The 23,281-nt window shown below is 51.6% G+C and overlaps 8 protein-coding genes across 8 annotated transcripts; 5 read left to right on the top strand and 3 right to left on the bottom strand.

The window, feature by feature from the left end:
* Positions 1 to 146: 146 nt before the first annotated feature.
* On the top strand, positions 147 to 1,696 carry ALTATR162_LOCUS10580 (uncharacterized protein; the record flags this gene model as incomplete). Its single annotated transcript, XM_043318217.1, has 2 exons — positions 147 to 249; positions 417 to 1,696. The coding sequence occupies 2 exons, from the start codon at positions 147 to 149 to the stop codon at positions 1,694 to 1,696; spliced, it is 1,383 nt and encodes a 460-aa protein (XP_043174152.1).
* Positions 1,697 to 3,135: 1,439 nt separating this feature from the next.
* ALTATR162_LOCUS10579 (uncharacterized protein) lies at positions 3,136 to 5,335 on the bottom strand (the record flags this gene model as incomplete). The annotated part of the gene is made up of 4 exons (XM_043318216.1): positions 3,136 to 4,621; positions 4,673 to 4,776; positions 4,840 to 4,913; positions 4,972 to 5,335. 4 exons carry the CDS (start codon positions 5,333 to 5,335, stop codon positions 3,136 to 3,138), a joined length of 2,028 nt encoding a protein of 675 aa, XP_043174151.1.
* An 874-nt stretch (positions 5,336 to 6,209) lies between these two features.
* ALTATR162_LOCUS10578 (uncharacterized protein) lies at positions 6,210 to 7,067 on the bottom strand (the record flags this gene model as incomplete). The annotated part of the gene is made up of 2 exons (XM_043318215.1): positions 6,210 to 6,672; positions 6,721 to 7,067. 2 exons carry the CDS (start codon positions 7,065 to 7,067, stop codon positions 6,210 to 6,212), a joined length of 810 nt encoding a protein of 269 aa, XP_043174150.1.
* Positions 7,068 to 7,652: 585 nt separating this feature from the next.
* ALTATR162_LOCUS10577 (uncharacterized protein) lies at positions 7,653 to 9,802 on the bottom strand (the record flags this gene model as incomplete). Its single annotated transcript, XM_043318214.1, has 2 exons — positions 7,653 to 9,496; positions 9,598 to 9,802. 2 exons carry the CDS (start codon positions 9,800 to 9,802, stop codon positions 7,653 to 7,655), a joined length of 2,049 nt encoding a protein of 682 aa, XP_043174149.1.
* Positions 9,803 to 10,364: 562 nt separating this feature from the next.
* Positions 10,365 to 10,836, top strand: ALTATR162_LOCUS10576 (uncharacterized protein; the record flags this gene model as incomplete). Its single annotated transcript, XM_043318213.1, has 5 exons — positions 10,365 to 10,392; positions 10,441 to 10,536; positions 10,589 to 10,616; positions 10,678 to 10,741; positions 10,792 to 10,836. The coding sequence occupies 5 exons, from the start codon at positions 10,365 to 10,367 to the stop codon at positions 10,834 to 10,836; spliced, it is 261 nt and encodes an 86-aa protein (XP_043174148.1).
* Positions 10,837 to 12,800: 1,964 nt separating this feature from the next.
* Positions 12,801 to 14,536, top strand: ALTATR162_LOCUS10575 (uncharacterized protein; the record flags this gene model as incomplete). The annotated part of the gene is made up of 6 exons (XM_043318212.1): positions 12,801 to 12,916; positions 12,970 to 13,003; positions 13,057 to 13,257; positions 13,312 to 13,366; positions 13,413 to 13,646; positions 13,698 to 14,536. 6 exons carry the CDS (start codon positions 12,801 to 12,803, stop codon positions 14,534 to 14,536), a joined length of 1,479 nt encoding a protein of 492 aa, XP_043174147.1.
* A 2,359-nt stretch (positions 14,537 to 16,895) lies between these two features.
* Positions 16,896 to 18,190, top strand: ALTATR162_LOCUS10574 (uncharacterized protein; the record flags this gene model as incomplete). Its single annotated transcript, XM_043318211.1, has 3 exons — positions 16,896 to 17,523; positions 17,582 to 18,000; positions 18,050 to 18,190. 3 exons carry the CDS (start codon positions 16,896 to 16,898, stop codon positions 18,188 to 18,190), a joined length of 1,188 nt encoding a protein of 395 aa, XP_043174146.1.
* Positions 18,191 to 18,701: 511 nt separating this feature from the next.
* On the top strand, positions 18,702 to 23,163 carry ALTATR162_LOCUS10573 (uncharacterized protein; the record flags this gene model as incomplete). Its single annotated transcript, XM_043318210.1, has 5 exons — positions 18,702 to 18,813; positions 18,871 to 19,675; positions 19,726 to 21,240; positions 21,283 to 21,603; positions 21,636 to 23,163. The coding sequence occupies 5 exons, from the start codon at positions 18,702 to 18,704 to the stop codon at positions 23,161 to 23,163; spliced, it is 4,281 nt and encodes a 1,426-aa protein (XP_043174145.1).
* Between the last annotated feature and the right edge of the window lie 118 nt (positions 23,164 to 23,281).

Below are 23,281 nucleotides of genomic sequence, written 5' to 3'. Positions count from 1 at the left end.
ATACTACACGAGCGGAGGTTTGCGAACGCCGACTGGTTGGTTTTCACCGCGCTAACCGCATTCGAAAAAAAGTTCGAGATCCCAAAATTTCCAAAGCTTCACAACTTCAACACCAACCAACATATACCTCCGAACCCGCCGACACCATGGATATCGACGCAACAGAAACCAAGGTGCAGATCCGTCTTACTACGCGCGATGCTAGCCTGCAAATCTCGGAGGAGCCGAACATTCTTTTAGTTCAGACATGTAAGTAGAATTATCGCAGGCCTAATCGCTTGTCGCGGCCTCCTGTCATGTGCTGCAACACGTTTGCGCATGCCTTGTGAGCCGTCGCGACCATAATACCGTGGTTTTATACTGCCAATGTCTTCGCAACTCTTTTGACACTGAGGCTAATGCAAATGCGCCCCCAGCTCTGACACGACACAAGCTTTCGACACTTGTGAACGAACTTCTACACCGCGATGACGACAGTCGCATACCGTTCGACATCCTGATCAATGGCGAATTTCTCCGGTCCACAATCGACGAGTTTCTTACCAAGAATGGTATCAATGCCGAGTCAACGCTGGATGTTGAATACACGAGAGCTTTGGTGCCACCTCTGAACGTCACGAGCTTCGAACACGACGACTGGGTTTCTGCCGTGGATATCTTGTCAGGGGTGCAAAGCGGACAAGAGAGAATACTGAGTGCGAGTTATGATGGACTGTTAAGAGTGTGGAACACTTCAGGTGATGTTTTGGCAACTTCCGAAGCTCCCAACAACGGCGGTCGCGTCACGAGCTTGAAGACGGCTAAGTGGTTGTCGGAGAAGAAAGTGGTGGCTGCGGGCTTGGACAACACTGTTCGTGTTTACAAGTACGACGATGATACGCGAACCATTACGACGGCTCTCGAACTCTTCAACCATCGCTGGGGTGTCGAAGACGTCGCGGTTCACGCTCCCTCCAGCCGTATTCTCTCCGCCTCTTCGGATACCACTATTTCACTTTTCTCGAGCAACGCAAAGGAAAACCCGGTTGCACCGCCAAACTTCCTGCCGAGCTCAAATGCTGCCTCCAACAAGCGACAAAAGCTTTCCAAGCCCGATCGCACGGTTCCCGCTCGTGGAGCGCTGGCTACGTTTAGCGGTCATAGTTCGCCGGTATCTAGCGTCATCTTTAAGCCGGATGATGCTACAGTCGCATACTCAGCATCTCATGACCATACACTCAAAACCTGGGATCTCCCTACTCAGTCGTGCGTTGACACCCGCACGACTGGTCATTCGCTTCTCTCTCTATGCGCCATTCCTTCCCGAAACCTTCTTGCAACTGGTACCTCAGCACGACACATCACATTGGTCGATCCCCGTGCGTCCGCTACGCAAATCAGCGTTATGACACTACGAGGCCACAAGAACGGTGTTGTTTCCTTGGACACAGATCCTTCCTCCGAATACAACCTGGCTTCTGCTTCGCACGATGGAACAGTTCAGATTTGGGACCTCAGGAATGTCAGTACAGGCGGACAGGTTGGAGAGGGAATGACTGGTGAGAGCGTATACACCATCTACAGGCAAGGACGCGATACTGCCAAGAGCCATGGTGAGGGCGCCAAGGTCTTCAGCGTACGGTGGGATCGCGCCGTGGGCATCGTTTCGGGTGGCGAGGATAAACGAGTGCAGATTAACCGCGCTCTCGGCTCATAAGGGTTGGAAGTCCGCGCTGGTAGAAGGGCCGTTACAAGGGTGTTCAGGCGCATATCGTAGATACCATTTTGGCTAGGGAAAAGTGTAGCTTCAATTCTTAAGCGCGTTGCCCTCCATCAACTTTGACTTGACTCTGGCGATGCTTCTGCAGTCGAGATGGGTCGCGAGGACCTGCATACTCTTGTGCAATACAGCACTTTTCCCATATAAGCAGATGCAATCAGACGGGTATCAAATAGCAGCCTCCACCATGCAGCTGCATTCCTTCATCTCGCCACATGCCTCTCTCCGCTGATGCACAGCGTGCATTCCAGTGCCCATGGCCCTCATAGTCTCATACTCCATACCCAGTCTAGACGTATCGCAGACTGCTAGTTGCGACCACAACCTCCAGGCTGACACATCCCCCTAGCACACTCAACTATCTAACCAAAAACCTTGTGCATAGCATCCCAAGCTCACTCATACCAAGTGCCCTGGCAACAGGAAATTCGCAACCCCCTCTTTAACTGCATACTCATGCTCACACGCCCCACACACCAGCTTACCCTCTTGTATACACGTCTCGAGCAATATCCTGTGTAGATCTTTGGCTGTCTGGCTAGGCTCCTCTTCTACTTCTTCGGTTGCTGTTGCTGGTGTCGCATCCGTGGTATCTAACGCGGAGGCAGAGGTAGAAGAAGGTTCGACAAGGTCGGCGGGCGTGGGTGCTGTTGTTGGTAGTTCAGGGAGACCGAGCTATAATTCACAGATCTATTAGCCTTCGTTTCGCAAGCCGTATCTCTCTTTTGCGCAACCAACGCGCAGACCTCGTGTCTGTTGTTTCCTTGTTTCCGCATCTATTGGACTGGGGGCGTCGCGTACCTCGCTGCATATTCCCCTCAATTCGTTCCACATCAGCCTTGGCAGTATGTTCTTGAGAAAGGCCAAGTTGACGTCTGCTTCTACGATTTCGAGTTCGGCGTCGCGGGGGTGTAGGGGGAAGGATGCGGGGTTCGTTTTGCAGGTTTTTATGGCGCAAGTGAGGAAGTTCAAGGTGAGGAGCTTCATATTGTGGTTTTTGATGACAAAGATCGGATCTTGCAAGGCGTTTGGCGCTCTAGGGTTTCGTGTGCTGTTGTGGAGTGGAACGGTTTGGTCGACAAGTTTTGGCCGGCGGGCTTTGCGACGAATAAATTTTGGCGCGGTTGCGAGGGTTGGGTCATTGGTGGGGTAGAGAGCGCTAATGCAGGGCTTAAGTTTATGCTTAAGTTCCCATCTGGATCGTCGTCAGGCCGCTTTCATTTTGCTTCCACTGAATGTCTGTGGTAGTTGCTATCCGTCTGCACCATAGATTTATGAAAATATGTTCGGTTCAGGAACAGTGGCTGTAACTATCTCAATCACATCACGTTGCTCGAGATAGCTATTCTTTCTACGACACAACACCAATACCTGGCCTACCACTTCCCTACATCCTCCAACACCAGATCCGTCGCCCTCTCACTCAACAGGAACGTACTGACCGCCGGAAATGCTCCAGGACACCTGGGAAACGCACTCGCATCTACAACACGTAGTCTCTCTACTCCTCTCACCCTCAATCTCGTATCCAATACAGCCAAGGGATCAGAGTCCGGTCCAACTTTATTCGTACTCGTAGGATGGTGACCGAAAACCTGGTCTTGAATCCACTCCTTGTCAACCTGCACATCGCGACAATAACCCGTGTCAAGGATGTCTGCAGGCGGACAAGGGGGAGAAACAGGGGTTACAGGCCCAACCGGTGCTTCAGTCGAAGCAAAAGCTCTGCGTACGAAAGCGACAGTGTCGAGCATGGCGTTGAGATCTGTTTCTGCGCCCTCGGCGAAGTAGTTTAAGTTCACTTCTGGTGTATCGACTGGGTCTGCTGACTGGATCTGAACGTAGCCTGCAGTGTTCTGGGGGTGGATTTTAACTGTTGACCAGGAGAATGTGGTGGGAGGGTAGCCTGTGAGGTTTGAAAGTTGTGTAGGGGGACTGAAACCGGCGAATGCGCCGCCTGTGCTGGCAAACATGAGCTCGTCTCTCTCGCCTTCGACCGCATGAGATGTTTTGATGAGGAAGGCGTTTGAGTTTGAGCCGCCACGCGAATAAGGACCTTCGCCTTTGTACCAGAGATCGAGACACGGATCGCCTGGTGCACCATATGTGCATTGGGGAGCATCGGGATTAGGCGCTGCCGCGAAGCTGACCTGAGCATTACCGTAAATAGGTATCTCGTAGTTATCTTGAAGGTTGCGGCCAACGCCTGGTAAGTCAGAGACTACGGAAATATTGTATTTCGCGAGGAGGGCTTTGGGTCCGATGCCAGAGAGTTGCAGAATCTGGGGCGAGTTGAATGTGCCACCGGCTACAATGACTTCCTTTCGAGCAAAAGCTTGATGTAGTGTGCCTGTGGTGGAAGCATTGCGGCGTGGGTCAGCCTTGTATACTGACTTGCCTTGAAGGTATTCGACTCCAACTGCACGCGGCTTTGTACCATTACCGCTGCAGTCGTCAAATAGCACCTTTGTGGTCAAAGATTCAAGCTGGAGATGAAGCGGGTATTTCAGTGTTCCATTCGCATTCGTCAGATTACGCGCTTCCAGAATACGGTCGCGTGGACTGAAGCGCTTCCAGTTCGGTGTGACATGGAAGGGTAGGGACCACAGACCCTCTGACTGGTCACGCGTTGGATCCAGATAGTTAGCATCGCTGGTGAGATAGTCCAGAACCTTTGCTGGATCCTTTCCAACCATTTTCAATGCCGCTTCGAAGACCTTGAATCGGAGTGTTGCGGCCGCATGGGTAGCACGGTCAGCGATGTTTGTTTGCAACCAACCTGTGAACCCGTGACCAGGAGTCCCTTCTTCGAGATAGTTATTATGCTCGATCTTCTCGAAGTATTCGCGCATCAGTTTAGCGCTATAGGAATGTTAGTATCGTCTTGGATAATGAGACTTGCTAACGGTTTACCTCCAAATTCCATCTTCCACTCCCTTGTCAAAGAAGTCCCAATCGCTGTCACTCGGCAGAAATGTGCCTGCTGCATTGATGATTGCGCTTCCACCCAGCGTAGCCTACACGTCGGTATACCAAGTCAGCATATCTATCCTGCACGGTTCCTATCCGACATTACTTACACCTCTCGGATAGAAGATACCCAGCCTCTCAGCACCCACATATCCTTCGACACTAGGATCCTTCCCAACCCAATCTATCGAACCATATCAGCAATGACTTCTGAAGCGCTGCACACTTGAGACTAAACTCACACTCCCCATTCTCCAGTCTCCAAACGAGTAAATTATACCTCTTCAACCTCTCCTCATCATCGCTATGCTTGACAAAAAAGTGCCACGCTACATTCGTGTTGGAGAAGTCGTTCAAAGCGAGCACCTGGGTGCGAATATCAAACGAAGCATCAGAGCCCGCTTCAACCAACAGAACAGAGTAGCCAGCGCGAGCGAGGTTCGTAGCGATAGTGCCGCCCCCCGGCCCACTACCGGTAACGATGTAATCGTATGTATTTGAGGAATTGGAGGAAGATTGTGGTGGAATACAGGAAATATGGTGAGGAGGAGACGCTAGAGCGAGAATTGGAAGTAGGCTGACAAGTGGAAGCGTGGAAATCTTCATGATGGAGAATGTTTGAATTTTGAGAATATTTTTGGAAGAAGTCTACGTACAGAAATTTGTACTTGTTTGCCCTTAGATATCATTTAATATGTTTCAACCCCACTTACTTTTCCTCCTCCTTCCTTGTTGAGGTACAAAGTATCTAGCATCCTGGAATTGCCAAGTCCGCCTCGCGCCTTTACCCGGCGTATAAGACTTCCTAAAGCCGTCTTGGAAAAACCTGTAATGTTCAGAGCCTGATATTCATTGGCTGTGAGGTTACAGGGCGTATGCAGGTACTTTATCTGATCTCGTCCCCGCTCCCGAGAAGCGACGGGATCATGGCGCCGGGCAGCGCTCTCGACGTTCGGGACATGGTTTCGGAAGGTGAATTTAGAGCGCATGATTGCGATTGTATTGTGTCTGGTAGACACATGGTTAGAATAGGACAAGCTCGCTATTGCGGAAAGAGTAGGCGTCGTTCAGAAATTCAGCTGCAGGTTGTGAATCAAGGTGTTGTCTGAATAAGCATTTTGTCAATTAACCGCATGCAGGCCCCTGACGATTCAGAATTTCGATAAAAGTTCAGCCTGCGTATTTAGAATAGCTCTTTCTGATATATGGTCAGCAAGTTAATACCATGTCGGTAACGACTTTCTCCGTCCAAGGTATAGATCGTATAATCTGACTGGAAAACAAGGCTTTGATATCTGCTGACGAAGTGACGTAGACACGCAACACCCAAATCGTGACCCTAGGGGCCAATGAAGTCGTACAAGTCTTGTTCACATTACATGTCGTATCATTCTATCGCCAGTGTGATCGATTCCAAATCGGACGAAGCTACTATGCCGTCTAGAAATTATCGAAATCATCCTGAATGTGTGTAATACCACTACTGGAAGCTCTTCAACAGCTCCTGCAGCTGCGCATAGGTATCGTCTGGGTTCTTGACCTTGTGTCCGATAGTCCGCTGGTCGCTGTAGATCTCCCAGTCATTTCCACCCTCGTAGGCCTTGTCACCAAAGAAGTGAATCTTGTCGTAGACGACACCAGAGAGTCCTTTCTCCGCCTCAATGTGTCGCAGGCAGTAGGTCTTGTCCCAACCAGTGGGGAATACGTCGAAAGAGATCTGACCACCAATGGAGTATGTAAGGCCGTAGTCAGGGAACGCTTCCTTGAGCTTCGCGACCATGGTTTCCCTGATCTTGTGTTCGAGATCGTACTTTTGGTATTCGTTACGTTCTTCGGTAGATGCGTTACGGCCGATGGGAGAGACGTTGATCATGCCGTTGCGGAACTCGATAAAGGTGCCGCGCTTGATGGGAATGTCGAGATCGGCGATGTAGTGGAGAATCCTATAATCTTAGATTAGCGACGCTTTGCAGCCTGTTATAGTCACATACCACTTGGCAAGGGCCTTGTATCTGTCCTCACCGATCCATGTGATGAAGCTCTGGCTAGCCAGTACCTCACCCATACGGATGGCAGTGAGACCGTTCTCGGCGAAGCAGAAATCGAACAGCGAGGTGACATCTACGGGCCCGCCAAGCTGTTCCTGCTGCTTGACGAGGTTGGAGCCGCCAACGAAACCGATAGCGCACTTGTGACGAAGTTCCGAGAGTAGTTGCAGCATCTGGGGAGTGACGAGCTGACGGGGCTTTGTGAGTGTGTCATCGACATCGAAGAGAAGGACAGTGTTCTTGACCGGACGCTGGTCGAGGGGAGGGTAAACTGCTGCTGCGGCGGCCATGGTGGACGTCTTGTTTTGTAGTCCTTCAATGAGCTTCAATGGGACAAATATGCAAATCAAAGACACTCAATTGGAGTGATGGAAGACGTCAAAGTATTCGGATGTGTAGCAAGAGCGCAAGGGCCGCCTGTCTTGATATATTTCGGAGGGGTTCCTGCAGGGGTGGCTGATCCTCACCGCAGTTTCGCGTTGGCACGCGTGGGGTTGAGTTAGTGCGTGCCTGGACCCTGACTTGGTTTGCACTGCATGGTACCTGCACGAGTACGACTACACGGGAATATTGATATGTGTTCACTAAGCTTCTGGACATGAATCACGCTAGCCTGGTGTTTCGTATGTATCGAAGATGTGTCCTCGTAGACGCTGCTAGGCCATGGACGCACAACGCTGAGCCACCTTGCGTTGACAGAAGCGGAATGGCTTCCGCGCAAGACGTGTCCGAACCTCTACATGCAAATGGACATCACATGAACACGAAGAGAACACGTACCACTGAACAAGCCACCAGCCTTCTAGGCACATATCTGGTTCCTTCACATTCAACACTCTCTAAGAATAGGTTTTTCATTGGATAGCTCGTGTTATTCATTTCAACGCATCCACTTCCTCTGCCAACGCCCTCCATCGTCCCTTTCGCATCCCTGAAGGCATTGCTAGTAACACATTTCTGAGAGACTCCTGGTTGTATTCGAGTCTCTCCAATGTGACTGCCTGCAAGATATAGTTTGCAACTGTATTACATGAGAGCGGCGGATCTCGCAAAATTTGTGCCATCTTGTCAACCGGGAGTTTCTGATGATACCACATATGATAAGCGCGAAGGTGCGTCACGGTTGCACGTATACGCGAGGGTGCCGTCGAGGTAGGCGATGGGATGGTCAGTCGAAGATGCTCTTGCGCCCATATTGTTGCCAGGTTGTATTCAGGTGTTCGTGATGGTTCGTCTAGCAGGCCGATGTCTGATTGTGGTGTTGTATGCTCTGATACCGGGTCGTTCACGTCTTCCGTCAACCTTCCACTATCGTCCAGGGTCATGCGTCCAAGTGCTTCTTCAAGTGCTGGGTCTGCGTATTCATCGTCGGCATCAATTTGCCTCTGGTGTGAGACATCATTGTCTTGCTTCTTGGGATGCACAACATAGTTTTCAGAGGATTCAGTAGACACTGATTCAGCATCTTCTTCCTGTGATGTCCTTGGCAGCTCAGGGTATCCGGGATCAGTGCTATCGAGCCAGGAGAGGTTCATTCGGCCAACTCGCTTTTGTCGAGCAACCCCCCGTTCAGCTCCCATATCCTCAGTATTTTCTAAAATGCTGTTCGCAGTGGGTTCGGATGCGCAAGTCCTGTTCGCTCCGTCTGTGGAGGCAGTTGTTGACTTTGCATATGATGGTTCTTCGAGTTGATAGCTGTCAGTGAGTTCTTCAGTTGCTGTCTCATAACCCTCGGCATCTTCTTCGTCTTCTTGTTGCTCTTCAGCAATATCAACTGAGGACTTTACAACTGTGTCTGCGACCTCTTTGGAACTTTTCATCCTCTTACGGGGTTCCTTGGACCTGGGTGTAAGCTTATTGTCGAAATCGCAAAGAGCCACTGGGGGAGGAGTCGGCTTCATTCGCGTCCTTTTCCATTCAAGCATATGATAGAGACGGAATCCAGCATATGCATCGGCGGCTGCGTAGTGTATCTGCTGCACATTCAGAGGAAGACTCCAGTCACTTTCTCGAACGCTGGAGGTTGTCTCGAGATCATCGACTAGTCGCTCGCCCTTGTACAAGGGCAATTGGAGGTGCTGCAGCACCTGAGACGCGAGATTGACAAGTCTATGTGAGACTTTGCTAGGGTCGACCTCGTACCACTCGACTAGATTATGCAAGCGACTCAGCTCGAAGACACCTTGAGCTTGGATATTGAGGTACTTCTCCAGACGCTTGAAGTCACCCTTGACAGCCACACCTACTTTGTAGATATCCGGCGATTCGAGAACAGCCTTGAGACTAGGTGGCATAAGCTGCTCCACTTTAGTTCCAGAGAAAAGCGACAGGTGAAAGAGAGCAACTCGATCTTCGCACGCTAGCTGAATCAATGAAGTATTCTGCTTGATCGAATACGGATTTCCACGAGGCTTCCACTCAATATCGAAGCCCACTACTTTCTCTTGTAAGAAGTATTTGGCTACCCTTTCAGCAACGTCAAAGGATTTGCAATAATGGGTCGAGAGCGATTCGCCATCAGGTCCTTGGTAGAGTCTCGCACTCCAATAACTGTCACGTGTGTTGGGAGTGGCAAGCATTGCAGCACGCAACTTCTCCTCTGGAATCTGATATGCAAGAGAGACGTATTCTTTTTCGTCGTCGTCTTCCTCCTCGTCCTTGGACTCAGTCTCTGACTGGGATGAGACACCGTTAGAGTCTTCACTCTCTGAGGCATCTTCTACAGTAACTCCCCGTTTTGCCCCGTAGTATCTCTTGCTTCGTTTTTAGTGTGCGGAGAGGGGTCGTCTGTGCGAGTCGTCGCAGCTGATTCGTCTATACGTGTACATGTAGTCTCGGCGGCTTCAGGGATAGAGTCTGACTTGGGCGCTTCAGCCGTCGCTGTTGTCGCAAAGCGTAGTCCATGAGCTGGATTCCAAAGTCCCACTCGCTGGGATCGGTCAGTGCTTAGTGCTGGAGGAGTCTCAGCGGATCGTACGTGTAGCGTGGCCGGTGCCTGACGTAGGCGATGGGGTTTTCCAGCCATGGGTACTGCCTCTTTGGAACTGAGCTGGCTCACTAAAGGTTGTAGTCCCGCGGTGGGAGTCTGGTAGATCCTTCTAGGAAAGTTGTCGTTTCTAGTAACAGGCCGTCCTCGCTTCCAGCGGCAGGTCGAGGTGGGTGAGGTAATGGGTGTTGAGCATAGCGGGGTGGTGTGCATCGCTCTGCGCTCTCCAATATACGACGTATGCGAGGCGTGTGTAGAGCGCTCTACAGAGGGTAGGGTGTTGGCGAGTGTCTCATGGCAAACACGTCGCGGGGCATCTGACGCGCTCAGCAGAGAGGCGCGTCGATGGAAGAGCATAACACTCCATGGTAGTGCTCCCACTAGGTACCGGCAGGAGAGGATAGTCGCCACGGATGCGGGTCGATTGGGTGGACAGGATGTTTGCTGTTTCACGAGCATTGGTTGGCTAGCGCGTCGCCTGTGGAAGATGGTCTTGAACGCCAAGATATCGAATCCAATCATCACCTTGATCCTACCTGCGCCTCAAACACGACATCTAAATTCAACGACCGATACGCAGCCTACAACAAAACACGCCGCCATGTCGCTCGAGAACCTTCTTCCGCTTGGTAAGTCTTGGTTGCAAGCGAGTGTCTGTTCATGGCTAATTACGGTAGAACTCATCGACAAATGCGTGGGTTCGCAGATTTGGGTCATCATGAACGGTGGGAAAGAATTCACGGGGAAGCTGGTTGGTTTCGATGACTACGTTAGTAAGTGTGCTTGAGAGAGACAACGTGGACGGAACCATTCTAACGAGAACAGACATGGTCTTGGAGAACGTAACGGAGATGTGCGTAGCTTCAAGGTTCTTTGGTGTTCGACATGGACATGTCCAACTGACACGAAGACAGTGACCCGGTAGAGGGAAGCGTCCAGCTGCCCAAAATCTTATTGAACGGCAACAACATCTGCATGGTATGGGACGCCCTGTCTAGTTTCTACGCCACCAGTATTGACATTTCCAGATGGTGCCCGGAGGAGATGGGCAGACTGTACTGGAGGACGAGTAGGGCCGATGTGAGCCAACAAATGCAGCGTGGTATGATTGCAAACCACATTGCGACGACGACACGGCCACCAGTGCGGTTGGTGCGTCTAGCCCGGCATTGTCTGCTGCCGAGGTTGAACATGTCACGAGGCGACGTGGATGAAAAGGCGGACGAACCGTCGGTCGCGATGCTCACGCTGGGTTGATTTAAGGCGGTTCTGATGACGCCCAGGGCCCAGAATTCCATCATCACGAAGCTTCAGATGAGACATAGCGCAATGTATTCATGGATGAGTGCCCGTCCGTCATACTCACGTGCGTGCTGTAGCCAAGGATAGCGTTGCTTCAACAGGAAATGGGCAATGTTCCGCTCCGCTGTTAATGCTGAGTTGGCGGAAGTGGGTGCCCAGCTGCCCTTCCCGCCCCTTGCAGCGCGTTGATCAGCCCGATAGTAAGTTGCGCGTGTAGTGACTGTGATGGGTCGACAATGTGCAACAGTGTCAACTGCAAGGCCTTGTCGCGTGTTGAGGCTTGGAAATTTCAATCGCCGATGCAGTCCATCTTGAGCGTTTACGGGTTTTGGTCGTTCGCACAAGACGCCGCCATCTGCGTCTCATCGCAGATCGAATGTCTGGTGTTCGCTTAGTTCGAGAAACAGGCCATGCCGTCGCACCAGGCATGGTCGTGAGGATGCCCGCCTGTTCGGCTGTTCAGCGGCGTTTACGTCGTTCCGCGGCGTGTTGGTGAAGTGCTCCAATATGACAAGGCAAATGCATCCATGTCAGCTTAACGTCATTCTCTCCATGGACATGCATGGACACGCCAGGTGGAGGAGGAGGGGTTACGAAATTGCAATTGCGGACCACCGTCAGCGCAGATAGCAGACCAGGTCGTCGCCGGCTCCTGCGAATCGGCCCTACTGTAGGTACCGGCGTTTCGTCGATCGTGCCTTTGTCTGAGATGTTCTGTAGACTTGAAAGCATCACCCGCACGCCCTCGCAGCCTATCAGCCCGCGCCATATCCTAGAGGAGATTCCGCATTAGTGTGCTCCCCGTGAGGAAGAGGTGGCTGGAGCGTTCCCTTGGTCGTCCCGTGTTCGCGCTCGCTGGCTGTCCGTTGCGTCGATTGCCCTGCTCTGATCTCGAGAGCCCTGGGCCGGGGCCCTAGAAGGTATTGCTTGCACAGTCACACAGCATTATTTTCTTGCGTCTTTTGCACCCGTCCTGACCACCACCACCACCACCACCACCGCCGCCGCCGTCTTCTTCACACCCGCTCTCTCTGACTCGTCTCCTGCGCCAATTGCAACGCCCGCCATGATTGCGCCGAATCCTTACTACTAGCCCTGTTCTCTCTCCCTGGGCCTGCACCGCCCTCGCCCAGAATTGCCCACTCTCACCGCAACCCAGGCCTCGTGCGACTCTGCTCAGCGCGCAGCACCGCTTGGGACGCGCCAAATGAGATCCGGCCGCTTGCTGACTATCGACAGCCGTTGTCCTGGTTGCGCCTCTACTAGGCTGCGTCCGCCGTCTTTACTGCTACAATAGCCGAGACTCTCCCTACCCCTACCACAGCATAATCACAGAATTCTGCTGATCGGTCCGGGACCCACCTACCCCAAACCTAACGTTAGGCGCCACCACTTATGGATGCATCTTAGTCGTTGACGACTCCTTCAACTTGCTCTTCTCTGCGCCCAGCGCCCTGCAACACTTTGACCCTTACGCGGATTTTCGTTAAGAGTCGATCCGCCACACTCGTCGTGCTGCACCAATCACATAGCCTGGGCCACGACGCGACCATTTCCTATTTTATCCCTGTACACTAGTTCCGCCATACTCGAGTCCTATCGATCACGCTCGATCCCAGCCCATTGCCACTAGTGCTTTAATAATTCCAAACATATCGAACCCTCTTCGGCCAGCCCATTTCGATAGTTGGTCGCTACACCACACCACCCAGCGGTCGCACCCACGCCCTCCTACATGAGCGACTTGAGAGAACGTCTCGCGCGATTGGGACTGTCCCAATACCACGAAGTGTTCACGGCCGAAGGCTTCGACACTTGGGAGACTGTGCTCGACATTACAGAATCCGACTTGTGCGCACATACCCTACTCGTACCTGCCTCGACTTGTGCTTACTGCTATGTAGAAGTTCCCTGAACGTCAAGCTTGGACATCGTCGGGTAGGTTGTTTTCCTTTCCCCTTTGGCCTTGCCAACAACTAAACTCTGTGTAGAAACTTCAACGGGCCATTGCCGAATCGCGCGGACAGTCTTCTGATCGGCCCCTACCCATCAGTCTTACACGAGCTGGAAGTACTGCCGGCTCATATCGCAGTGACGACTCAGGACCAGAGGGCAAAACCAAGCAGCCAGACTCTACCAACCCTGCGCCGGGTGGCACAGGGGCCAAGCGAAAATACCGGCGGCATCCCAAGGTAGCCCATATTCCAACTTCTACCATGTCATGCAATCTTGCTAATATGGCATAGCCCGACGAGCATGCCCCAGAACGCCCGCCATCGGCCTACGTCATCTTCTCTAACCGTGAGTTTTGTCTTTGTGCAACATGAACACAACTAATTTTTAGTAGAGGTGCGAGAGTCACTAAAGGGACAAGATCTTTCCTTCACTGAGATCGCCAAGGTGGTAGGCGAGAAATGGCAAGTGTTGCCCGCCGAGGAACGCGAAGGTTGCGAACGACAGGCCAATGGTGCGAAAGAGAAGTACTACGCGGAGTTAGCTGAGTACAAGAAGACGCCAAATTATGAGGCCTATCAAAAGTATCTCGAAGACTTCAAGGCGAAACACTCAGTGCCCACCAAAGGTCTGTTTACAACCCTCAATTTACCGCGCCGCAGCGTATTGACATGTGCAGAAGGCAAACGTTCGAAGCTAGAATCCGAGCCCAGCACTTCAGCACGAGGCAGCTACGAACAGAACGATCAAGCCACAAACCGAAGATTAAGTACTATCCAGTCAGACGCCCAGACAACAGTACAGCAGAAATCCGATCCAGCCCAGCCCGTTGGCCCTTCACGACTCCCTGCCGGTCCAGTCTATTCCTCAAACTCAACGTCACCGGCTAACCGTTCCCTTTCTGGCTTCAACTCCCCGCGCTCAGGCGAGCAATTCTCCCCTACTTCCGCGTCTCCACGTATCAATGGCTTGCAAAGAGACGGAGCCTTTGATCCATCCGCGCCCAACCCTATTCGGGACCCAAGGATTCCTTTCGATGCCAACCCATATCATCAACCTTCTGCGTACAACCTGGATCTTCACCAGAAAATCACATCTACAGCACCGCCTTCTTATCCCCATTCAACCCACTATCAAGCGCCTATCGATATGCTTTCTCGCAGGACTCCGCGAGAACCTGCGCGTCTTCCTCCTCTCAGCCACGAGGACACGACACTATCATCCGAGAGCGGTCACAGCACCCAAGGGTCTACGGGATATCCTTTCACAGTTTATTCGGCGCAGACATTACCTGTAGACCCAAGCAAGACGATGCGCATGCTTCCCCAACCAGTGCCTACAATGGGTCCACTAGCCTCTCCATTGGATCGACCGATGCCACAGATGCCTTCACCCCACCTCTCACATAACCCCCATGATTATCGAACGCAGGGGTCACTCGCCGTCCTCGTGAGAGCAGGAGAGCTGGCGTCGAGAGCAGTGGATGACGACGTGATGGAGACCGAAGCTTCGCCTTGATTTTTTGAATTTATACCAACGTTACAGTAAACGATATGGTATGAGCATTACACACGGCTCGTTCCAGTGGTCAGCATGCGGCCAACAGCTGTATCGCTGCGCAACCCCAGTAAAGCCACGATTGGCATGCGTGTATCGCACATCAGCCCAGTAAGCATACGCGGAGACGCTTTACGTTTTCATATGTTCTTTGCCATTTCGAGATGATACCCAAACGCAACCAGTCGACCTTTCGATTACCGAGTGATTATACGGAGGATGATCCCTGCCTGACTGATTGAGGAGTTGGCAGCTGGATGATGGGCCCTTCTAGATGCGCAATGCCTACGCCGTTCGGACGGATGTTGCCTGCATGCGGAGGACCCGCCATGTTAGAGTAGAAGGGTTGGAAGTTTAGCTCCCATGGTATATGCCGTGAGAATACACGGAACTGCTGCATGGCGGGTATATGGGCGGTTCCAGGAGTACGCGGAGTTTGTATATAGGAAATCTAGATCTTTTCGCTTGAACAACACTGCGTGCTTGACAATTTCTCTTGTACACATGGGGGCTGGAAAGTCAGCTGCGACGATGATCTGGACCATTTCATCGACTACATCATGTAGTGTGACAGCTAGGCAGCCTTGCTTGATGAACAAGTCCGCACGCTGTATGAGGCGGTCATAATGTCTGCGCAAGGCGGGTTCAATGGCGCCCAACGGAGAGGCAGCAACTAGCTTGTCACTGCAGCAAAAGTCATACTAGGGTGGACCCTCCTTCGGTTGTTTGGCCCGAGCGACATCGAGATTGTGCGCTTGGCGTGGCGTGTTATGTGGATCTTGAGAGGTTTATCCATGTCCGTCAACATCGAAGATCTGGCATGCTGATCCGGCACCACATGACAGGGATTCAATTCGATAGAAAATAAATCACGTGCAGGTGGTTCGACACCGTGCTCGGATTCGGTATAGATCACAAGGGCCCCTGTCTATACACCACGGACAGCGGCTTATATGCCAGCGGGTCCACTCACACCCCAAAGGAACACGAGAGAGATTTTTGCACGAAACCATCATGATGAAACAGTTGATTTCCTATTGTTGCGTGATTTCTAGCATCAGCAGGCAGCTGCGACCTGATTACTCCACAGCACCTGCATGACGCATGTACCCTTGCTTTTGCCTCTTCGTAACGAAGTGCCGGTGAGAGTTAGTTGAGGCCACAGCTGAACCAGACCTCCGGTACAGAATCCTGCCATTGCCGAACGGGAACGGCGAACGAGGGCCCTGCAGGCGTTGGCTGTGAGCTCCGAGGAGCAACTGTGTTATCAGCTTGACGTCCGCGGAGCGTAAATACCTACTGACAGCAGGACAACCGCGGAGTCGGCAACCGGCTTTTCTGGATCGACATGCAAAACAGAATATCCGCTCGCATTGGTATGCTCTCTTGATCTTCCAATGGTGATGGCACACTTAAGTCAGAGGAGGGCAGATCTGTTCCCTCTGAGGATGTTTAGACTCCTGTGCCAATCCCACGCATACCTTTGAGCATTCGGCACCACCGGATAATTCCACTTGAACGTATGTTGAGTGCAGCACTAACTGCCTGTTGTTCAATGTAACTCCAATTCTGAATCATGAGCACATAAGATGGCATTGTCCACGTTGTATTCTGCCATACTTGATAGCTTGCCTGCTATCCGGGTACTGTACCAGAAACTTGCACACTGTAGGCTCGTATGTCCCAGAACGTGAGACCGAATACATACCATCGTTCCGAATTGCTTACAATAAAGTCCTCGTATTCCGTCTAGGTGGCATGCAGTTCAAAGCGAACACTTGCTGCTTCCTAGCTTGCATATCGCACAACTAGGCACGAGCCAATCAAGGCCACACATACCCTCGTCGATCCCCGTTTCAGTGTCACAACTTCATCTTCTATTGTTACGTCTTCCATCAAATCTCTGCTTGGCATCTACCAAATTGCATCTACATTACAAACAACAATTCCTGTGTACACGGCCCATATAATCTAGTCTGTTCCAGACCATCGCCCGTACATGTCCATGTGGTGTATGACCGATTAGTCACTACGTTCGCACCACACACAGTTCGTGCCAACCGCATAAGTGTTCCTTGTGCAAGCCTGTGGCTTACCTGGTCAAGTACGTAAGAAATTGCCTCGAGTGGGGTGAGCTGATACTGATCTGTGTGCTGGTAGCCGCGGCACTTATTCCCTGTACCACACGATTCTTTGCATCTCAGCGGTCTAGGCATTTGACGCACTTCTCCTGTCATTCGCCAAACGACTGCAACGGACCCGCTTCGGTCGCCTATTGTAGTCCGCTGCAGGTTTCCAAGACTTCCGCTCCGCTACAAGCATGGCAGAACCTGCCAATGCTAGGGATCCTGTGCAATCCAAGCCATTGCAACCTCAGTATAACTTGGGACAGGATGCTGATACTAATGCTAAACCAAGTAATACTAATTCCACTACTACAGCAGCGTTAAAAAGCCAATACCTCAACTTGAAGCCTTTGAAGAAACTCGATTTGCCTTATCATCCGACATACGATAATGCTGCCTCAGATCACAATGTAAGCTTCGTTCAATTCCTCGACAACCTCTTTAGCGAAGTACGGGGAATCGACTTCGATGAAGGTTTTGAGAATCGCGGGACCTGGAGCCCGGAGAGTGGACATGTGATGATGCCCCCATTGAACGCTACAGAGAGTAACGATGCAATTCCTGTTCCAGTCTCGGTTGAGAAGCGCGTCAAAGATCTGAATCAAGCCAAATGGGCAGTCAGAACTTCTACCCATAGCGACACCCATGTCAACTTTTCCGAGTTGGGTGACTTGCTGGCGAAAGACCACGGTCGCAATGAAGCTATCTATACGCCGAGCGTTTTCGACGCCGTTGAGCTGTTGAAGTGGGATCATGAAGAGCTATTGAAAGCTGTACAACAGTCAGGTCACCGTGAGGAGATTCATAACGTGGAGATGTTTAGTAGGTTCCCCATTCGGAAAGTCATATGTCTGTCTGAGCTGTTGCTAAAGTACTGTAGTATCTCAAATGTTTCATACAATGCCCAAGGTCGCTGGACTCAGCTTACTACAAGACCGCGTGTTCCATGTGTTAATCGTCACTGCAAACACCTACCGGTCGCATAGTCCCTCTGAGCTCTCTAAATCCTTTACTGTTCAGCTACCGCTTGATTATGCATCATTTGGCGATGTCAAGATTGTGCAAGAGAGGAGTCGGATGAAGACGAAAGGATCCTCACAATGCTACCATTTCCCCTCCATCGCAGGGTCTGGATCAACACCTAATGCAAATCCGAAGCAGCACCAGGGGAAGAAGCTGACAGAAGGCACCTACGTCTCGTTGGAGAGGCTCATTGGCGCTCCGAGAGGAGCAGGCATCGGTGAAGATGTTGCGCAACAGGCAAAGTCTGCCCACAGCGACCGTCATCGTTGGGATATGGTAGGCTTTACATGTCTGACACTAGTCGATGTATGCTGACGTGCTGCAGATGACTTTGAGTACGGCGGGAGGCATGACACGTAAGGCTCCGAAGGGTGTCCAGCAAAAGGAAACACTGGAAGCGATTGCGATGGACGTGGAGTATGTCCTTACGCATATCGCGGATCAGAGACGGAAGCGTACAACTTGAATAAGATTGACTGTTTCATTTACGCATGAGGCCTGTAACAAGCCCGATCCGAAGTCGAGAATATACTCGGTTTCATTTGTTAATGTATACTGATGTTTGGACACGAATGCGAGTTGTTTTGGCAAAGAGAAGGCCCAAGTCACATGGGGCAAGGCGAAGCGGGGACGAACCGCATGCAGATCACCGCGTGGCTGTGGCACCATTCCACTTTCTGCGCACCTGGACTCGAGCATTCAGCCTTGTGCCGCATGGACGAGGCACTGCTTGATGTATTTCGGTATCAACTTCTTGTACTTACTACTTGCATCAATGTCATACGATTCATCACAATTGCCTTCGTGATCTAAACCCAGCGCTTGCTGTACATGTGCATGTCACACTTCTGGAGAGCCTATTAATACACACAGGCACTTCAGTTGGAAACCCGAGCCCGCGCTCCCAGCGAACACGATCCGCTATCCATCGCTACACGTAGATATTGAGCGGGTTGTTTGAGAAGCGCGTATTCGCGATGCAGAACTACGGGCAAACACCAGGCTACCAGCGGCCAGGAAGCACGACGAGCTTCACGGGCCAGCAGACCGCTCCTCCACCAGTGCCACCACCGCCCCCCGGATATGGAGGTATGTGATGCAACATTTATTATAGATCCAGAGCGAGGCGCTGACTTGATGGCGAAGCTTCTCAGGGATATCAAGCACCTGCTCCTCAAGCCCACGGCCAATGGGCTGCGCCAACGCCGACGCATACGTCGAACCCATGGAATCAATCGCAACAACAAGGGACAAGAGGGTACAATCCGGGCACGTATGGTACTATGCCAGGTGCGCAGCATCAATCGTATCATCTCCCTCCACCACATCAGGACCAGCCTCCTCCACCTCCACCCAAACCCTATGGCTTCGCAGCGGCAGTCCAACGGCAAGAACAACAACAACAGCAGCAGCAGCAGCAGCAGCAAAGCACGCAGAATTGGTCGCAACAATCGCAACCGAATACCGGGTACGCGCCTCATGCGCAACAGGGAGGATACCCAGTACAAGGGACACCACAACAGCCATATCATAATGCAGCCCCTCCGCCGCCTTCAGCCACACCGGGAGGTTCATACTTCCCATCTTCACAAGGAGGAAGGCCCAGCTCCATCTATGGTGCAGGCCAGGTCAGCTCATACACGAATGCGCCATCAGCTGGACCACATCAACCCTCCACTGCTGTCAGCCCGAATGAGCAGCAGCCGGCATACACACAGCCACCTCTCCCAGCACCCAGTGCATACGTTCCTCCTCCGCCAGTAGCTCCTACGTGGCAGCAACCACAGTACGCACAGGGATATCATAATGCCCAGCAGCAAGCGCCGCCTCTGCCTCCTCGACATGGCCAACAGAGTGTGCAACATCCAGAGCACCACCAACCTCAATATGGACACCCCAACTCTGATCAATACCCGCCACAATCGCAGACACCTCATCAGTCACAGCAACCGTCAGGCCAATACCCGCCGCCGCCGCAGCAGCAGCAGCATCAGTATCAAGGTCATTTTGGGGTGCAATACCAGCTTCGCAACAGCCGGTCGGACAACCGATATACCCACAGGCGCAATCGCAGCAACAACTAGTACAGCAACAGTATGGACATTCAGTGTATGAACATCATGGTCAACCATCTCCATCAGATCCGCACCTGCAGAGACCGTGGCAGTCCGCATCTCCAGCACCCGAGTCTACTTATCAACATAGCGTACCACAGACCTATGAGCCTCAGCAGCAGCCCCCGCAATCAGGATACCAAGCACAAGACTCGTTCTTAGGACGGCAGTACGCTCAAATGCCGAACCAAGGGATTCAAGAACCAAAGCCATCCAATCGAATTGAAACCGCTACGCCGAACTTCTACCATCAGCCAAGCCCGCCGAGTCAACCTGTGTCTCCCATATCTAATCGTCCGAGTGTGAGTTCTGCATCTGGTTATCAACCTGTATCTGGACGCACCGACTCCGTGAGTTCCATAGCCCTGGCCAATCTCTACGCACAACGCGCAGAGAACAAGACGTCCTCACCAAAACCCCCCGCACCCAAACTACCCGTATCGCCTCCACCTCGCGATGACAAGTCAAGGTTCAGTGTTCTGGCCGCGGGTGCACCTTCTGATTGGGAACATTTAGGTGGCAGTGAGGAAATCGACGACGAAGAATTATTTGGGGTAAAGAAAGAGGAAAAGAAAAGCGACACTACCCAGCCAGAAAGCGTTGAGTTGCCTGCTCACGTCCCATCTCCTCCCTCGACACATAGTTTTCCCAGTCCTGCAGTACGTCCCGCACATGTGAGTTCAAGTGAGTGGGATGAAGGCTATACACCCACACCGCCGTCTGTGACGACAAGTCTTGCCCTACGTCAAGACTCGCAGTCGTCTGACCAAGGGTTCGTTGTAGAAGATGCCATCGTCGCACCCCTGAGAACTACGCCAAGACCCATACAGGGTGCGAAGCCTCCCTATCAACTTGCTGCATTGACGACAGGGTTTGTCTCAGCCGAGAGCGGGTATAATACATCACAACACACACCGACACAGCCCAAGCATCATTTCGAGTCACGAACTACCAATGAGTCTAACGACGCTGGATCCTTTAGCTATGACTATACTGTGGAGTTAAAAGAGAAGGATGACATTATCCACCAGCTACGCGCAGATGCAGAACGGGAAAGGGCTGAACTACACGCGAAGATTGAAGCGCTGGAGGCTGACAATCAAAAACTTTTATCTGAGTATCAAGCCAACAAAACGCATAGTGCGAGCCAGATGATCGTTTTACGTGCACAGATTGAGACTGTGAGAACCGCCGCAGACCAAGCCACTGTCAACTCCGAGGCTTTAGTAAAGGAGAAGAACATGACGATTGAAAGACTGAAAGAAGATGTGGAAGGGAAGGAACACAATATTGAAGAGCGTGACAATCTCGTCGCTGAGTTGAAGCGTCAACTTGAAGCTGAAAAGTCGAGAGAATTGCCAAAAGCCACCCCTGCCGATCTTATCTCGGATATCGACCCGTGGTATGTCGGCTCATTAGAGCGATACGTAACCATGCTTCGTAGTGAGGCAGCAGCACCGCAAGTTGAAGAGAAAATCAAGATTTTCAAGGCATTCATGAAGGTGGAGTCTAGCATGAGGACAATCAACTTTTTCGACGCCTCAACGCAAACGCTTCCAGTAGAGCCAGAGACGTCACACCAAACAGAGCAAGTTGCAACTTCAAACATATCCACCAAGAGACAGGATCTGAACATACAAGTACCGCAGGGGTCTGCATATGAGGACGATTATGAATATAGTCCTGGTGGCAGACCTATCTTGGCACGTCAAAGTACGATGCCGCCTATTGAAAACTATCAGGGCCCTCCGAAGCCACCTCCTCGGTAGTATCAACGACAATTCTGACTCCGACAAGCTCTATTGACGACGATACAAACAAAACGCCAGTTCAATCTCTGCCTGAGGAGCCGATGCAACCTCAATACAAGGCATACGTTCCACCTGCTAGCATATCCATTGACCCTCCTCAATTGAGGCACAGACAAACGATGCCTTTCTCCAATACTCCAGGTGTGGCTTCACCATCGGGACGTAGCAACAGCAAGGGCCATGATGAGATCTTCTTTGGAGCTCATCAACCGACTGCACAGTCGCCTGCTCCTCGGCCTTCCAGTAGCGAAGCAGATATTCCCTTGCCCGCGCCATTGACTCTAACTCCACGCCGCCCAGCGTCTGCCGCTACACCGTCAAAGGGAGATCCGAACCAGGTGCTCAAGGGTCTGTTGCCGAAGCAGATCAATTCTGACTCTTCGAATCGCCGGATACAAGATCTCAGAACTAAGCTCGCGGATATTGGATCAAAATCCAGCAACACCGAAGACCTTACGAAGACATGGGAAAAGTCAACATCGCTGAACCGGCGTAAGAAGGACGACGCCCGCCGCAAGCGTCAAGAAGAGAACGAGGAGCATAACGACGACCTGTTTAACAACAATGAGATCTCGTACGCGGAGATGAATCAGCTCGAGGAAGAATTCAAGCAGAAAGAGGGCGAGCTCAAAGCACAAGAAGACAAGGACGAATACGAGAGTTACGTGGACACCGTATTCGATCCAATTTTCAATGGCCTACATGCCGAGATCAAATCCCTCATGGATCTGTACGTGGAAGCTAAGCATCTTCTGCAATCCTCTGTGAGAGGACTCAAGAGCTTCAAGGAGACGGATGATCCAAGTACGAAAGACTGCTTCGAGCTTCTAAGAGATATCCACGAGCGGATCGAGAAGAGACACGACAGTGTCGTACAGCTTGTTGCAGAGCGCGATAGACGCTACAAGAAAACCGAGACGCAACCTCTTTACGCCGCCGGCAACATCAGTCAGATGAAGGCCGTTGAGAAGCAATTCGAGAATGCGGAGAAACAAGCTATTTTCGAAGCTAAGCGTGAGAAGGCTGAACGTATTAGCGAACTTCTTCAGATTACTGAGGGAGTCGTCGTTGATGCGGTGAGCGATGAGCAAAAAGAAATCGACTACGTCATTGCAGTCATCAAGGATCTTGAGGATGGCACCGGTGACCCGGATGTTCTCATACAAGCACAATCGACACTCAGAGCCCTGAAAACTTCATCCAAGGCTCTTCTCTCCCTCTTCAATGCGCTGGAGGTTGAATCCAACAATGCCGACATCGATGCTGAGATTGCGCAGGTGAAGGCTGATGATGCAGATGCAGAACGTATACGAGAGTTGGAGGTTGAGAAGGAAGAAGCTGAGAAAGGATTGGTAGAGGAGTATGAAAGGAGAGTGAGTGTGCTTGATAGTGATGAGACTGAGATTATGGAGTTGGTGCAGAGGAAGACGGGGCAAGGTAGTGAGGACACGGCAAAGGAAGAACGACTACGTATGGCGTTGGAGGAAGCGAAGAGGCGAAATGGCCATGCTTGATAGCGTGGCTATCTATATGGATTCACGAAGCATAGTATCTCTCAAGCAAAAACTAGTTTATGGATATCTTGAGGCCGAAATTCACTTTACAAATTGACGCATTATCCCCCCGCCAAAA

The sequence above is a fragment of the Alternaria atra genome (assembly GCF_907166805.1).
Source record: "Alternaria atra isolate CS162 genome assembly, contig: 34, whole genome shotgun sequence".
Classification (NCBI taxonomy): Eukaryota; Fungi; Ascomycota; class Dothideomycetes; order Pleosporales; family Pleosporaceae; genus Alternaria; species Alternaria atra.
Note: the sequence above shows the minus strand (reverse complement) of the source record. Positions and strands in the feature narration are given on the sequence as shown.